Source organism: Bubalus kerabau, chromosome 9, assembly GCF_029407905.1.
Source record: "Bubalus kerabau isolate K-KA32 ecotype Philippines breed swamp buffalo chromosome 9, PCC_UOA_SB_1v2, whole genome shotgun sequence".
Lineage (NCBI taxonomy): Eukaryota > Metazoa > Chordata > Mammalia > Artiodactyla > Bovidae > Bubalus > Bubalus kerabau.
This window is the reverse complement of record NC_073632.1, coordinates 97268857-97287448: the sequence shown is the minus strand read 5'-3', so window position 1 is coordinate 97287448 and position 18592 is coordinate 97268857. Positions and strand designations below refer to the sequence as shown.

General features: G+C 38.6%; 1 protein-coding gene across 3 annotated transcripts in view; it reads right to left on the bottom strand.

The window, feature by feature from the left end:
- Positions 1-18592, bottom strand: part of ESR1 (estrogen receptor 1) — a 280990-nt gene that overhangs the window by 54662 nt on the left and 207736 nt on the right. For all 3 annotated transcript variants that reach the window (XM_055535993.1, XM_055535992.1, XM_055535990.1), the window contains one exon: positions 15163-15301. In XM_055535993.1, the coding sequence (XP_055391968.1) occupies positions 15163-15301 (139 nt within the window). The remainder of the gene's footprint in view (positions 1-15162; positions 15302-18592) is intronic.

The window sequence follows — 18592 nt, the reverse complement described above, 5'->3', positions numbered from 1 at the left end:
TAAATCAAGTCTGTCTAAATTTCTCATGGCTAAACAAAAAATCTGGAATTTTCAATTTTATGCGAGGCAGCTACTAGAGAATAGAAATTAATCTCATAGGCTTTCTATCTGCCTAACAAAATATAAAAACCGAGTAACCTGAAATCTAAATGACTTCTCCTGAGTGAACTTCTACCATGCATATAGCAATCATCTATTGCTCCAAAATTTACAACACATTTTAGAAAAGAAAAAGGGTCTTTTGAAAGCTCCATCTGATGGTTCAGAGTCCTTCTAATGAAGGATGATGATATGTTTGTTTAATGCCCATTTTTAACATGTATCTTTGCTGCTGTTGCTCTTGCTAAGTCGCTTCAGTCATGTCTGACTCTGTGCGACCCCATAGACGGCAACCCACCAGGCTCCCCCGTCCCTGGGATCCTCCAGGCAAGAACACTGGAGTGGGTTGCCATTTCCTTCTCCAATGCATGAAAGTGAAAAGGGAAAGTGAAGTCGCTCAGTCGTATCCGACTCCTAGTGACCCCATGGACTGCAGCCCACCAGGCTCCTCTGTCCATGGGATTTTCCAGGCAAGAGTACCGGAGCGGGGTGCCATTGCCTTCTCCGTGTATCTTTGTTAGTTGTTAGTAAAAACTTGGTGTGATTGAGATCTACGATTCACTGGGGTCTGCTTTGACAATTCAGCACATTTAGGTACTGATATCCACAAAGCAGATGAAAACTATAGCCTAATCTTTAAGGATAAGTTAAAACTACTGGAGACAATAATCAAAGCTTTGGAAGAGTTGCACATTTCAGAAACAGAAAATGCATAAATGATAGGATCAGGCAACAGAAAAAAAAAATAAACAAGAACTGAGACATTTTGGAAATAAATTTTAAAATAAAAGAAAAACATTCAGAAAGATAGACTAAATTAAGGAGGGTATAACAGGAAATAGACACCATGGACAGCACAGTGAGGGGAACAAAGGATGGAAAGATAAAAAGTAAAAAAAAAGAATAAAAATATTTAGAATAAAGTCTTAATTATAGAGTACAGTAAAGGATCCCCATTGTATGTATAAATGAGCCCCTGAAAAAGCAATGTAGCAAAAGTTACTCAAAACTATAAATCAAGAGTCGAGAAGTAAAAGAAGATTTCAATCAATGTATTCAAAAAGACATACCATGTACCTGGGATAAGTAACTTAAAACGGTCAACACAGAGACCATTAAGAGGCTGTATCTTAATAAAACTTAATAAATATATCTTAATAAATACTACTGAAATTTAAGTCTATGAAAAAACAAACTTTATCTAAGCATTCAGATAAAAGTCCAAATCCCTAATAAAGGAAAGTAAGTCATACTGCCACCCAACTTCTTGACAACAGCATTTCACACACAAAAAACTAAGAAGAAATTATTTAAAAGTTACTTAAGAAAAATGTGAGTAAGTATATCAGAATCTATACATAATTAAGGCAAAACTAGAGCTCTGGGAAAATTCTTTGCATTAATTATCTATATTATGAAATGAAAATAAATGAGCTAAATATCAACTCAAAGAGCTAGAGAAAGAATTACAAGGTTAACTGACTGGAAGCAAAAGGAAGGTCTCAGTAAATCTAAAAATATAACTGAATTAGAAAGTAGAAAACCAGTAGAACTAATAAAAAAAAAATAAGGGGAAAAGAATTGACAAAATGGGGAAACCACTAGCTGACCTAAGTTCTAAAAAAAGATAAATATACAAAATAAATTATAAGGTGGAAGTAACCATCAACCTAGAGAAAAAAATTTTCTAAATCATCAGAAACTACTTTGTCCAACTCAATGCAATAAATTTAAAAACCTTTTTGGAAAGCCATTCTTCCCTTGGAATCAGAGACTTTGGGCTCCTACCTCTAAAACAACCCTGCTTCAAACCCCAGGCTAGGATTCTTTTTCGCTTATAATTCTTAAAGCTGAGCATTTTAAGAAGTCTTTCCTCAACCTTTTGGATACTACTTTCTCCAATATTTTGCCTACTTGTCTCATGCATTCCACACTTTCAACTAAGGAGATGATTCAAATCTTTTATCTCCAGCTTTCAATCTTCATCTCTCTTCTGAGCTCCAACTTTCTGAAGGACACAGCCTTCAGTATACCCTTCCTGTATCTTAAGTCCAACATATATAAGGAAAAATTCATCAGATTTCTCCAACACCTATTCTTTTTCAGTCTTATATCAACAGCATAGCCACCCTTTCAATTCCTATGACCACATATGTTGAAACTTTCTTCATTCCCCAGAATTCCCGCCACACCCACACTAAATTAAGCTCTCCCTCAGGCTTTGCTCTCTTCAAAGGCTAAGAGGGACCAGGCACGGGCTCCACTTCACACAGTATTAAGTTTGTCCTATCAAACCTGGAGATGCAGAAGAAGCCCCTTTCTTATCAGGGATTTGAGTAACCTTTCCTTATTATCGTAACATGTCCATGGCATCATATTTTCCAATGATGAAGTCATGATGGATCTTAGAATCTGTGCCAGTGGAGAGTGGTCAATATTGCTGCGGTGTTTGTCGCCATTCATGTCTAACTCTTTGCGACCTCATCAGGCTTCTCTGTTCATGGACTTCTCCAAGAAAGAAGACTGGAGTGGGTGTAGGCATTCCCTTCAGGGGAACTTCCCGACCCAGGGGTCGAACTAGGGTCTCCTGCATTGCAGGCAGATTTTTTTTTTACCATCTGAACCACCAGGGAAGCCCACAATATATAGCAGGTTAAGCAACCGATTCTCTGCCGTGGCAAAAGACCAAAGAAAATACTGATGGTGAGCTTTTCATCTCTCTTGTGTTTGATAAAATAGAAACACAGGTAAAAATAATGAATAAGAATATAAAATGACTTAGAAGTGTCTCTTGAAGAATCATAAGAGAAATACGACCCTTAATCTTTGGATTAGGAGCCCATAGGGAGAAGTCAATAAAACCAAAGAAGAGACTGGAACTCAATTATAGATCATAAGGGCATATAACCATGACATTAATGATAAAAACAATTACAACTTTAAGAAATGGAAATAGGCACACTAACTTCATTTGCTTTGAAGTAAAATTCTAAATCCTTAGCCAGTCATAAAATTAAAAACTGTAATTATAGAAAACTATCCTAGCAGTATTAATACCTTGTCATAAGTAATATTTCAAAAATGTGTAAATTGTGATTATCAAGCACAGAAACTTGACAAATCTCTGCTAAAACCACATGTTGCCCTCCTACCAGTCCCAAAGGACCAATATATGGAATGATCTTTTAGAGCTATCTATATTAGGATGCATTTTTAGGCAAGATAAATGTAAAATGAGTAGAGTTATGATGGCATGGAAATGTCAAGAATGAATCAGTTTATTAATGTAAGTGCAAATCAGGGTTTGATTTTCCCCTTAGAATTCACAGTTGTTAGAAAGTGATAGAGGTACAACTGATACAACAGATAAATGAAGAATCATAAGAGATTACTGTGGACAACTACATGCCAGCAAATAGGACAGTCTGGAAGAAATGGATAAACTCCTAGAAGTATACAATGTACCAAAACTGAATCATGAAGAAATAGTAAATCTGAGCAAATTAATTACTACTAAGGAGAATAAATCAGTAATCAAAAACATCCCAACAGAGGGATGGGACCAGATGGCTTCACTGGTGAATTCCACCAAGCATTTAAAGATAGATTAATACCAAATTCTCACAAACTCTTTCAAAAAATATAAGAGGAGGGAATAATTTCAAATTCATTTTATAAGACCAGTTTCATTCTGGTACCAAAACCAAAGACTCTCAAGAAAAGAAAATTACAGGCTAGATCTCTGATGAACAGAGATGCAAAAGTCCTCAGCAAAATGTTAGCAAACCAAGTTCAACAACATATTAAAAGAATCATATACCATGATCAAGTGAGATTTATTCCAGGGATGCAAGAACGGTTCAACATTCGCAAATCAATCGGTATAATACACCACTTTAACAAAATGAAGGACACAAATTACATGATTGTCTCAATAAATGCAGGAAAAGCTTTTGATAAAATTCAATATTCATTTATGATTAAACCTCTCAACAAAGTAAGTGCAGTATCTCAACATAGTAAAGGCCATCTATGATAAGCCCACAGCAAACATCATACTTAATAGTCAAAAGGTGAAAGCTTTTCCTCTAAGATCAGCAATAAGAAAAGGATGCTTTCATCACTTTTATACAAGGTAGTATTGGAAGTCCTTGCCAGAGCAATTAGGCAAGGAAAAGAAATAAAAAGTATTCAAATCAGGAAGGAAGAAGTAAAACACACTATTTTCAGATTACATGATAATCCCCAAGAATATGGGAGTGGGTAGCCATTCCCTTCTCCAGGGGATCTTCCTGAACCAGGGATTGAACCCGGGTCCCCCACACTGTAGGCAGATTCTTTACCATCTGAGCCACCAGGGAAGCCTGATATTATATTTCAAAAACCCTAAAGACCAAAAAACTGTTAGAATAAATGAATTCTATAAAGTTGCAATCTTCAAACTCAATATATCAGTTGAGCTTCTATGTTGACCTAAACTATTTAGACAGAGATATTAAGAAAATAATCCCATTTACAATTGCAACAAAAACAATAAAATATCTATGACTAAATTTAGCCAAGGAAGTGAAGGACTGAAAATTATGACACTGATGAATAAAACTGAAGATGACACAAATAAGTTGAAACATATCCATGCTCATGGACTGGAAGAATTAATACTGTTAAAATGTCCATAATACCTAAAGCAATCCACAGATGCAATGAAATCCCTATAAAAGTTCCAATGGCATTTTTCACAGAAAGAGAACAAATAGTCCAAAAATTTGTATTGAACCACAAAAAAATCCCAAGCAGCCAAAACAATCTTGAGAAAGAACAAAGCTGGAGGCATCATGTTTCCTGATTTAAAACTTATACTATAAACCCATAGTAACCAAGATACTATGGTATTGGCATAAAAACAGACACATAGATGAAGGGAACAGAATAGACAGTGCAGAAACAAACCCACATGTATGCAGTCAATTAATTTGACAAAGGAGCCAACAATATACAATAGGAAAAGGACACTCTTTAATCAATGGTGTTAAGAAAACTGAATAACCACATGCTAAAGAATTAAACTGGACCACTGTCTTATACCATACACAAAAATTATTTCAAAATGGATTAACAACTTGAACATAAGACCTGAAAGTACAAACATAGGTGGTAAGATCCTTGATATTGGTCTTGGCAATATTTCTTTTGGATTTGACACCAGAGCAAAGGCAGCAAAAGCAAAACTAAACAAGAGAGACTGGGCCAACTTAAAAAGCTTTTATACAGCAATGAAAACCATTAACGAAATGAAAAAGCAACCTACCAAACAGCAGAAAATATTTGCATATCACGTATCTGATATGGAGTTAATATCCAAAATGTGTAAACAAGTCATATGACTCAATAGCAAAAAAACAATCTGATTAAAAAATAGGAAGAAGATCTAAATAGACATTTTCTCAAAGAAGATATCCCAACACATGTATGAAAAGGTGCTCAAACACCATGAACCAACAAGGAAATACAAATCAAAACCTGGAGCTACCATCTCACACCTGTCAGAATGGCTATTATCAAAAAGAGAAGAAATAACAAGTGTTGGTGAGGGTGTGGAGAAAAAAGAGCCCTTTTGTGCACTGTTAGTGAGAATGCAAATGGGTGCAGCCACTATGGAACACAGGATGGAGTTTCCTCAGAAATTTAAAAATGGAACTACCATATGATCAACTAATTCCTCTTCTGGGCATTTATCCAAAGAAAATGAAAACACTACTTTGAAAAGATATCTGCACCTCCATGTTCATTGTAGCATTATTTACAATAGCCAAAATACAGAAGTAACTAAGTGTCCATCAATGGATGAATAGATAAAGAAAAAGTGTGTGTGTGTGTGTATATATGTATGTACATATATATATATATAAAATGAAATATTATTTAGCCACAAAAAGGAGGAAATCCAATTCCACCATTTGTGATAACATGGATGGACTTTGAGGGCATTATGCTAAATGAAATAAGTCAGACAGTGACAGACACATCACAGTGGAATCTTGTTAAAAAAAAAAATCCACCAAGCTCAACAATACAGAGAACAAATTGGTACTTGCCAGAGGTGAGGAGTGGGCAAATTGAGTGAAGACAGTAAAAGGTACAAACTTTTAGTTATAAGATAAATAAGTTCTGGGGATGGTAATGTACAGCATTCCATCCCTGAGCTTCCCTGGTGGTTCAGATGTTAAAGAATCTGCCTGCAATATGGGAGACCTGGGTTCCATCCCTCAGTTGGAAAGATTCCCTGGAGGAGGGCATGGCAACCCACTCCAGTATTCTTACCTGGAGAATCTCATGGACAGAAGAACCTGGTGGGCTACAGTCTATGGGGTCGCAAGGAGTCAGACACTACTGAGTGACTAAGCACAGTGATGTACAGCATGGTGACTATCGTTAATAAAACTTTATTGTATAGTTGAAAGTTGGTAAGAGAGTAGAACTTAAAATTTCTCATCATAGGAAAAAAACTGTAACTATTTGTGGTGATGGAATGTTAACTAGACTTATTATGGTGAACATTTTATAATATATAATATATCAAATCATATGCTGTATGCATACGCTATATAATGCAATGTCATGTCACTTATATCTCAGTTGAAAAGAGAAAGTGATGAAGGAGGATAAACTAGACAGGGATGATGTGGGATGTGGTGGAGGTTTGCTTACAATGTCTTGCTTTTGCTTGTATTCATTTGTACACCAATATTACTCCTCCACTAGGCAGTGAATTCCCTGAGGCCAGATCTGCCTCTTACAAATTTTTTCCATGCCCTCCAGCATCAGACAGAACCCTAGAGACATGGTCAAACTCAACAAATATCTATTGAGTTGACTTAAACTGACTCCTAACTAACAGAGTTGAAGCTGTGTTATCTCCTTTTGTCACTGGATTTTAACTGCATTCATTCAAACAAATGAGGATCTTTTCAATGTCAACTATAGAAAGGCAGCTGAGATTAAAACAGATATGATAGGGGGATTACATGATTACCTCTATGGAGCATGTGTGACTTAAATAACATCAAGATATTTTAGAACTAAACTTTCAAAAACATTATGCTCATTACATTTTACATCAATTAGCAATGGTTAACTGTTAACAACATATGGCAAATACCAAAACAATGTGGAAGGTAAACACATAAGAGAAGTCAAAGCAAGCCTCTTACACAGGATTAATTCTTTGGCTGGAATTTTGCCTTTTCCTCTGTAGCCATTTTATATCAAACAGATCTTTACTCTTTGTAGGTTTATTCCTCTTGAGGAGTTAAAGACTTGTGGCTTAGCAGGCTTATAACACTGTTCTGTTCAAGTGCTTTTGTTTTTAAGGTGCAATCATGATTTGAATATTCTGTTTTTCACCTTTCTCCAGTAGAACCCCTACATGTGCTCTCATGACTGAAGGTCCTGTTGGCCAAATTGATTTTTTCTAAAACTCCAATATGTGTGTGTGTTTAATATTTTTATTGATATAACTCACATATCACATAATTGACCCACTTAAAGTATATAATGCAACTGAGATTTAGTCCAATAGATATTTTGATTCCTTTCTAATTTCTCTCTTCTTTGGGCCTCCATTTTTCTCTCTGCAGTTTACAGTTTCATATTTCCAGAGTGTGTCAGAATGCTACGCCAAAGACTTTTACAAGTCAACCTGGTGGCATCTGCTGCTGAGTAAGTGAAGGACTCATAACTGGAAAGAACCAATGGATAGAGCCAAAATATAAACCAGTAAAACCCCTTGCTCCCTGTATTCTCATATCATGAACAAACTATAGTATAAAAGATAACCCAACCCACTACTGTACAGATGAAAGAAGTTACATAAATGTTGGCTTCCTTTCTTTCTTCATCAAATTCTACAAGGCAGAGCAAAAAAAAAAAAGAAAAATTTATGAACGAAGTCCTTGAGATCTGAGTGGGCCAAACAGGCATGCAAATCACTGCACACCTGGAAAGTTATGAGGGAATCCAGCAAAGCCACTGGAGTAACCAAAACCCTAACTCGGGACTCACTTTGCTGGTAAGTCGACCACTCCGCCATCCCCACCCACTTGCTACCTCTGCTACTACAATATCCCCCTTCAGTAGAGGACACATTTTTCAGAGAAGAGAAATCTTAAAACAGGAGTATAAAGGGAGGTCCTCCTCTTTATACCCAAGAAATCTTTAAACAAATTACATTCTGAATTTATCAGCTTATTCCAGAACTTTCTTTTTTCACTCTTCCAAGTTAAAAAAAAAAAAATCTGCAAAGAATTTACATCAAGTTTTACACAGGAAAAAATTTTAAAAGGCCAATAAAAAAAAAAAAAAGTCCAGTAAAAGCATTGCTGGAAGCACTGTTTTATTTGCATGTTTTTATTTGCATGCTTTGTTTTCTGAAATATTGACAATAAATAACTCAAGCATGTTCTTACTTCTAGAAAATGGCTTGTTTTTCTATTTTAAATGAATTTATGGTCTGAAAACAGTCAGCTATTTAGTAGAAGAAGCAAAATATCCTCTCCCAGGGCAGCAACCTGTTTTTCTCTTAAGGAAGAGAACTCATTCCTATTCCATGCCTACAAGTCAAAGAACTTTCTGTTGTCCAGTATTATTTCCTACAGGCAGAGCCTCTTGATTCAGGAGTGATGGAAAGAGCCAGATCAACAACCTTCTGGCCAGACACTTGGTAGAGAGAATATTCTGCTTGTCGGATTAAACTCTGCTTTTTAAATGGATGAATAGGTTTGTTTTTTTTTTTTTTCCCTGAGAGTGAATAGGAATTGAAAGAGAGTGCTTTGGCCTCCCTGAGAAATCCACAAATATTTCTCAGAATTTGTTAGCACGGATGGCACCAGTAAAACAGAATTAGACAGTGCTCTGCAAACTGGATGGTCTTACTGAACTGGCAATTCGCATTGTTTCCTCTAACATCACATCTGTCTTCCAGCGATAGTAAACTTTGCTCCTACGAAAACAAAGAGATCCCACAAGGAATGACATATCTTGAAGCTTTTGCTTCTGTTTTTGGTCTCTATTTTTCCAGGTTGAGCGCTCAAACAGGACTCAATGAGGAGGCGCATTCCTAGTTGACACAGAGGACATATTTTGTGTTTTCTGGTGCCAAAACACACCAAAGGATTAGGTGCTAGAATGGAAAATGAGTTTTCTCCATTCCCTGATGACTTTCACAGGCGTTCTTATTATCTTTAACTCTCCTCTTGTAAAACACACATACACACACACACACACACACACACACACACACAAAGAGAGATTACTGGGTTCTCTATTAATACCTTATAATAAGCTTTGTTTCTTAGTTTTCACAGAAAGAGATGACTGCATTAAGTGTTTGGAACTCACTCCTGCAGGCTATGGGGGAAGAACTGGAAATTGTGGATAGGCTAAGCATGGCAAGGATAAAATTAGCCTTTGAGCATATGACTACCAGGAAAGTTACAAACTACCAGAATCAAGATATCATGGCCTGTCATCAGGAAGTAAATCAAGCAATAACTCTTTAAATGGATGCAAGATAGGAAATATGTCCTCTGCTCACAAACATGAGATGACAACCCAGCAGATTTTTATATTCCTATAATCACTAAACCCCACTTACCAGTGCTAACATTGGAGTAATTACAAGGAAAGACTGGGGTACATTCTATCCTCTTGATAGCCTTGGAAAGCACAAATGCCTGGATTTGCAAAGAAGGTTTGAGAAAACAGGACATCAATATGATCTATCACAGATAAATCCCTGTCTCCAGTTAGCAACATTGGTAATCCAAGGGTGACAGGACTCCCTGGGACTTCTGGCTTTCACTTGTCCCTGTGTCTGTGAAGATGTAAGCACGCAAGGGAGACTGACTTTGCAAAGGTGGTATCACCAAGCTTGAGAGAAAACAAAAATGATGCAGCTAGCACTCATCTTAGCTGAAACTCCAGTACTTTGGCCACCTCATGCAAAGAGCTGACTCATTGGAAAAGACTCTGATGCTGGGAGGGATTGGGGGCAGGAGGAGAAGGGGACGACAGAGGATGAGATGGCTGGATGGCATCACGGACTCATTGGACGTGAGTTTGGGTGAACTCTGGGAGTTGGTGATGGACAGGGAGGCCTGGCGTGCTGCGATTCATGGGGTCGCAAAGAGTCGGACACGACTGAGTGACTGAACTGAACTGAACACTCATCTTTCGCTTACCAGCTCTGGAACACTTGGTTTTGAAACTCATGGATTTCTACGGCTTGTTACCAAAAAGTGTTTACAATGTGAGAAAGGATTGGAAAAGGACAAAAGGGAGATCAGGATGACTGAGGCTAATCAGAGAGCTGAATGTTATCAGAGGGGTTGGGACCCTGCAAGTCAAAAACATAAACAGTGTTCTCAGCTTTCACTCAAAAGCCATCTTCCAGATGTATAAAATTTCAAGTGAGTTACTGGTCACAATATTGTTTACTGTTATGAGTATATCAATGGCATCAAAAGGAGTTATCTTCTAATACCAAGGGAGTAATTTCATAATATTGAAATTTTTTTCATATGTAGGTACATGATAAATAGAAAAGTATAGAAAATTTTATACTATAGGCCATAATTTTTAACATATTTAGTACTAATTATTGATATAACTCATGAGGCTTCCCAGGGGGTGGTGCAGTGGTAAAGAATCCACCTGCCAATGTAGAAAACACAGGAGACATAGATTCAATCCCTGGGTAGGGAAGATCTCCTGGAGTAGGAAATGACAACCTGCTCCAGTATTCTTGCCTGGAAAAGTCCATGGACAGAGGAGCCTGGTGGGCTACAGTCCATGGGGTCTCAAAGAGTCTCAGTCACAACTGAGCAACTAAGCACATATGCACATATAATTTATATTTACTTATATATTTTTCTAATCACTAACATATATGTAAATGTATGTAGATCTTGAGGATTTTACTCGATAGTGGGTCTAGTGATGGAAGAAAAGTAAGATCCTTTGTTTATCCTCATTCAGAATCTAACAGGTCTGTGGAATAAAAGCAGAAGTGTAAGCATGAATCAAGTGCATTTAGTAATCTGAAAAATCCTCTCAAAACATATGTATCTTAATTTCTTCAAAGTCTAGGAGGGACTAAGCCAGGAATTGCTGAGTAGCTCTGAACAAGAGGTGAGCGAGTATGATGACACGAACGGTCGAAACGACCATCAGAAGATGTGGTTTCTCCTGACTCTGACATGAGCCACCCGAGGGGCCTTGGCCGGTGAAATTAACAAATACTTATTGGGGATCATGAAGACTTTGTTCACTGGAGGGAGCAAAAAAGACAAACAAGATCTGGTTCCTGCCCACAAGCAGTTCGTGAGCTTGAAGAGAAGTTAAGACATATGATCATAACTTACAGGCAGAAGGAGAAGAAGAGGAGCAGAAACCAAACCTAGTGAGGATTTAAAACAAAGGAAAGGCTACTTTCTGGCTGAAGAGGAGAGACTCTAAAGAAAGGTTTCTCCAGAAGAGTGGCAACTAAGGACAGCCTTAAAGAAGGTCCCAAGATTCTGACAATTCTAAAGGCCCAGGGCCTTTCAGAAGCAGTGGAAAAAAATCCTTGAAGAGTGAAATTAAGTTCGTGGCTCTCAGGCTGAAGTCAGGGTCCAGGTGTTTTCAGCCTGGACAAGAGCTCACCTGGCTCACTTAAATCCCCAGAACTCCTTTTTGGACTCACAATCACTGGCTTTCCCCATTACATCACTGGCCCGGCTCTGCAGATGTTCGTGTCTATGACGCTTGCAACAGGGATTCATGATTACCAAGATAAAAAGTCTAGAGAGTACTTTCTAAAGAAGAGAGAAAGCCAATGAAAGCTGAGTCAGGAAGCATCAGGATCACAGCTGTGCCTTACAAAGAAGTATCTGGCAGCCCTCTGGGAAGAGACTGAAGGAAAGAGGGCTGATGGCTGAGAAAGGGACATAGTGGTGGCCAGGTCACACTTTAGGGAGGGCTGATTTGGACCTGTGCTAGGGGAGGCGTGGAGACAAAGGGGAGTGTGGATTTCAGAAACAGAGAAGGAAAGACTTGACAATTAACTGGATAATCTGGTGGGGTTGGGGGAGTGGAACCCATGGTTAATTTGAACTTGACAACTTCAATGTCTAGGTGAATGTTGATGCCACTAATAGACAGCAGTAAAGAATAGGAACAAACTTATAAGGATGATTCAGTGAGAGTTCTTGTGAGTCTGAAGAGTTTAAAGGATATTGAAATAGGAAAATCTAGAGTAGTGGTTCTCAACCAGGGACAATTCTGTGCCTCCTCTCCTGTCACACACAGGGGACATTTAGAAATGTCTAGATGGGCTTCCCAGGTGGCACAAGTGGTAAAGAAGCCACCTGCCAATGCAGGAGACATAAGAGACAAGGGTTCAATCCCTGGGTTGGGGAGAGCTCTTGAAGAAGGAAACAAAAACCCACTTCAGTATTCTTGCCTGGGAAATCACATGGACAGAGGAGCCTGGTAGGCTATGGTCCATGGGGTCCAAAGAGTCAGACATGACTGAGCAACTTAGCATGCAGAGACATTTGGGGTTGTTATCTCCAGGGAAAGGAATGCTGCTATGAGAGCAACTAGCAGGGCAAGTCCAGGGATGCTCCTAAACATTCTAAAACACACAGGATAGTTCCTCATAAGAGAGAACAATCCAACCCAAAATGTCAATAGTGCAGAAGCTGAGAAATCCTGGTCTAGAGGTGGTAGGAACTGCACATCTGGAATATGAGAAAGCAGGAGTGGAGAGAGATGAGAACTCTTAGTCACTCACACTGCAGTCAGAGACAGGGGAGAAAATTAACCACCGTGAGAATATGCAGAAAAGAGAGATAAGCAGGTGCATGATAAAACTAGGCAATATCACCTCATGGCAAAGTGAGCTCATTGGGATGAAGTGATGTCAAAAACACCTGCACACCTAAAATGCAACAATTGATGATTGCTTTTAGGAAGTGGGTACCCAAGAAGATAAATATGGACTAGGTAGTCACCATGAAATCATGAGGCAGATCACGTCAGTCATGAATGTCCCCCAAATCCTCAACCTTCAAGATACCTTCCAGTCTATAGTGGGGAAACAGTATGTGTGGTCTGTGATTTTCATTTGCAAATTTATTATAATTCAGTCACAGAACCACATGACTGTAACAGGTGAAAAAAAAAACTTTTTAAGAGTAGAAGAAGAAGGAGGAAGAGGAGGAGGGAGAAAAGAAGGAAGAGAGAGGTGAAAAATAAGGTAAGAGGAAAGCAAAGGAAGAAGGAGAAAAGAAGTGGAAGGGAAACTTGAGAAGAAAAGAGAAGGGAAAGAAAAAAAAAAGGAAGATGGGAAAAGTGAGAAGCACTGCAGAGACATCCTTTAAGGTAGCCAGACACTGCATGAGGAGCTCTATGGAACAGGACCAGTGGCCATCCTCAATCATTCCAAAAAATTGTGATATGGGATTATATTCAATGGAAAGAGCGAGTTGCTTCTTGACTAGCATCATCACTGTTTTTCAAAAGCTATAATAATACAAAATGATGAAATGGTAACCAATACTTATGCAATTCTCCAGAGTTAAATCAATGTTGCCAGAAGTCTGCTCCAGGGTGTTTGGCAGGTATAAGGAAGGAAGCCGGAGCATGACAGGAGATGGGAGGCAGTCTGGTGCTCCGAAAGGAAGGAAAGAACAGAGATGCATTGAGAGCAACCTGGCGACCTTGGACTGCTGAGCAGAGGCATACAAAGTCGGCAAGAAACTTTAGAAAATGGCTCTTTCCCATTCACATGTTTATGGCATCCATAAAGACAAGGTATACATGGAAAGAAAAGGTCACAGCATCAGACCAAAGATGGCATCACTGATGAGGAGGGAATGTGAAGAACACGTGGCAACGTGTTATGCCAGAGCCAGACAGATCCTGAATTCCAATCCTGGCTCCACCATCAGCTCGTCCCATGCTTTCCCAAGTAACAGAATGTGTCTGAAACTTAGCTCCCTTTCTGGTAAAATGGGAGTGATAAGGCTTCCCAGGAGTGCCGTGATGATTACATGAGATCATGTTCATAAAGCCGTCAGCACAGCAGTTGGTGCTGGGTAGGAACTCTGTCAGGGGTAGCTGCTGTTAAATAATGTCTAAATCCAATTACTCTAAGTAATGACTGCGTAAGAACAATAAGACTCACATTCCGAGTCAACCCAAATAAAACACATAAAACAAGGTAGCGCATTTGGAAACTGAATTCTCTGTTTTCAAAAATAAGCAAGTTAACTTTTATGAATTCATAAAACTGGAAGTGACCTTTGGAACTATGATCAAATTTCCTCATTTAATGATGGAAAAATTGGAAGAGGAAATGAAAAGACTATTGTGGTTTGGATGTACATGAACCAAAAAAAGATTTTAATTACAGGAAAGTTACTCATCATTTTTTAATATAACACAAGGTGAAGATGGAGTTAGAAAATGACAGTTCATAATGTTATGTGCATGTACGCTAAGTCACTTCAGTCATGTCTGACTCTGTGCGACCCTATGGACTGCAGCCTACCAGGCTCCTCTGTCCATGAGATTCTCCAGGCAAGAATACTGGAGTGGGTTGCCATGCCATGCCATCTCCAGAGGATCTTCCCAACCCAGGGATTGAACTCATGTCTGTTAGGCCTTCTGTACTTGTAGGCGGGTTCTTTACCTAGCAGCCCCTGAGAAGCCCTCATAATGTTATAAATACAAGCAAATACATGTGTATACGTAAATCCATATATGTATATTATAAACACATATACAATATCCATATGTCTATGTTAGAAATGATAGAGCTAACCTGCAGACGCATCAGGCAGACAGTTAACCTTAGCTATCTGTGAACTCAATTAGCCTACCTCACTCGAATTCACCCATTTGTAAACATATCTGATAAAGTTCTTGGAAGTCTCATGGAATGCTGAATAAACAAGCTTCAGTATAAAACTGGTGATTCTCAGGGATGTACTTTCCCCAAGCTACAGCTAGGTCACTCACCTGTCCAGGAGAAGGTTAGGAGCAAATAGGAGCTTCCCTGGATGCTCCATGGAGCGCCAGACAAGACCAATCATGAGGATCTCTAGCCAGGCACATTCCAAAAGGTGGACTTGATCATGGAGGGCCAGATCCACAAATCCTGAAACGAGACAAGAAAACCCCCCTGACTCAAATGAAAAGGAACTGCTGGTGAAATGAATGCAACCAGGGATTTGAATGGTTAGGGTCTATCTTTCATAAGATGTTAAAACATAAACTAGAAGCACACTTAGGAAAATCAAACAGCTATTTTTTAAGCATTGTATATCAATGAACATTAATGTGGCATTTTCTTAGTGTTACCTTTACAAAAATATACTAACTTATGTAACCAACCTAGATAGCATATTCAAAAGCAGAGACATTACTTTGCCAACAAAGGTTCGTCTAGTCAAGGCTATGGTTTTTCCTGTGGTCATGTACGGATGTGAGAGTTGGACTGTGAAGAAGGCTGAGTGCCAAAGAATTGATGCTTTTGAAGTGTGGTGTTGGAGAAAACTCTTGCGAGTCCCTTGGACTGCAAGGAGATCCAACCAGTCCATTCTGAAGGAGATCAGCCCTGGGATTTCTTTGGAAGGAATGATGCTAAAGCTGAAACTCCAGTACTTTGGCCACCTCATGGGAAGAGTTGACTCATTGGAAAAGACTCTGATGCTGGGAGGGATTGGGGGCAGGAGGAGAAGGGGATGACAGAGGATGAGATGGCTGGATGGCTTGATGGACATGAGTTTGAGTGAAGTCTGGGAGTTGGTGATGGACAGGGAGGCCTGGCGTGCTGTGATTCATGGGGTCACAAAGAGTCGGACACGACTGAGCAACTGATCTGATCTGATCTGATGTAACGCACTTAGCTTTCTATAAAGTTCTGAACTTAAATGGTATTTACATATGTATGCTTTTTACTTAGGCATTTCTAATAGCCTTATGTGATTATTATACTTCATTTCTGTTTTAGTTGAAGATATTTAAGTGTAAGAAATTTAAATTACTTGCACTAAACCAAATAGGTATTGAAGAACAGGCAGGACCAAAGTCACTCAATTTCTACTTCTTTGCTGCATCACTAAGTCATGCTCTTTTTTTCACACCATGTAAAAGAAAGATTAATAAAATAGCATATGTACATAAATCACTTGGGAGAGAAAGAATCCAATGGAAAAAAAAAAGGAAATTCTGATTTCTTATTTTTTAATGGCTTATTGGGAAAGTAAAGCTTTTTCCAATCATCACTGACAATATGGTGGATGCCTACTAATAATGAGAAAGAGGAGGAGGAGGAGAAGGAGAAGAGGGAGAAAGAAGAGGAAGATTAATTCATTGAACCTCCACTATGGGTTAGAAGCAATGCTAAGTACCACCACGCCAATTTTTAAAAGTATTTACTAATACAATAATTTCTAGAGATAGGAAGCCATGGGGATACCATTTTACAGATAGGAAACAAACGTTCAGAGAGCTTAGATACCTGTTGAGGTCAGAGGCAGGAATAGTCTCCAGAACCTTTGCCCTTGACTACAAGTACCACCACATCTTGTAAGCTGCAACTGATTATAGACTTTGGATCAAGTGGCTAAATAAACCTAACCACACACATTAACACATGCCAGAGTGAGTGACCGGGGCATTGCATAAACGAGATGTCCATAAAGTCTGCTGCTTTCCAAATCAGTTCCCTATGCTTTTGCCCGGGGACATCCCATCACATTTCTTTCCTCTCCCTCTCTGCCCTCAGCTCTTTTGTTCTCTCTCATCCATGAGACTGGGTCTAGGATTTCCATTTTTCTTTGTCTTCTTTATTCTTTTCTCACTAATATTATACTTCTATTAGTCATCTATGCTTGTATTTACTAAAAAGCCAAAATGTAACTCATTTTCTTTAAGCAGCAGTATTGATGTTTTGCCTACTGAATGTTTCCTTTTGGTGATGTTAGTTAAAAGAATCAGCACTCAACAATTAACTCACCATTTCTTTCATACTTAAGTATTCTCTTTCATGAAATCCTTACCACTAAATAGATGATGATCCATAGAGAAAAACCCAAACTAGAGAAAGACCCTCTAGCCACTATTCCATAACCAAGCCTCATAAATTTTATCTTTCAAATAACGATAAAATTATTTTTCTCCAATATATATGTCCACCACTACTCTATTTAATTCCCAAGAGGCTCTCACCTTTTTGCCTGACTTCTTTAACTCAGCATGACTGTTTTGAGACTTACCTATGTTGTTGAATATAGAAACACTGTAGGTGACTCTTTTCATTGCTGAATATTTCATTGTATGGATACAGCCAATCAGTAAATACAATTTTGTTATCTTTTCATTGAACATTTGGTTTGTTTACTTTGGGTTATTACAAATAAAATTGCCATGAGCAGTCTATGCGCATTTTTTTTGTATGAACGTATGCTTTCATTTCTCCTGGGTAAATATTAAAGGCACTATGACTGGAGTATGTAGAAGGTATGGGATAGGTATATGTTTAACTTTTTAAGAAACTGTTAAACTGTTTTCAAAAGTGATTCTTCCATTTTACATACCTAACAGCAATGCGTGTCCAACTCTGTGCGACCCTATGGACTGTCGTCTGCAGTCTGTCAGGCTCCTCTGTCCATGGGATTCTCCAGGCAAGAATACTGGAGTGGGTTGCCATGCCCTCCTCCAGGGCATCTTCCCGACCCAGGGATCGAACCCACATCTCTTAGGTTTCTTACCACTAGGGCTGCCTGGGAAGCCTCCCCGCTCCCCCTCCCCCTGCCCCCAGTCAATAGCAATAGATGAGAGTAAGTTACTCTACCTCTTTAGCCAGTAACTGATATGGGCAGTCTTCTTCATTTTAGTCATTCTAGTAGATATACAGAGGTTTCACACTGGCACTATGATTTGAATTAGCATTTCCCTAAAAATTAATGATACTGCGCATCTTTTCATGTGCTTCTAACAGGTCATTATCTTATACTATATTCACATTAATTATGCATATATCTGTAAATTCTGCTAGACTATGTACTCATTAGAAGCACAAAATGCATGATTCTATCAAATTATGCCTTTTTAAAGTCTCAATTTATTACCCCTTCTGCTACATCATTTCAGCCACGCCAAGTCCAATAACAGTGTAGCATTTACCAGAGAAAGAGTCTTCTCCCTGGAAAAAGAGGGTTTCACTCATTTATGATTTGTAACCAGAGAGAATATGGGCCTTTCTTGTTCATAAGAAAAACTAAAAGATTAAAAAACTGTGACTGGGTTTCAGGACTTTGGGGAACAAACCCCTACACCCTGCAATCTTGCACCCATAGTGTGCACTGGGTGAAAATAGACTAGCCTTGCTAGGAAGAAGCTCTGTCTGGGGCAGCAAGGAATGCTTCTTTTTATCAGTGAAGTC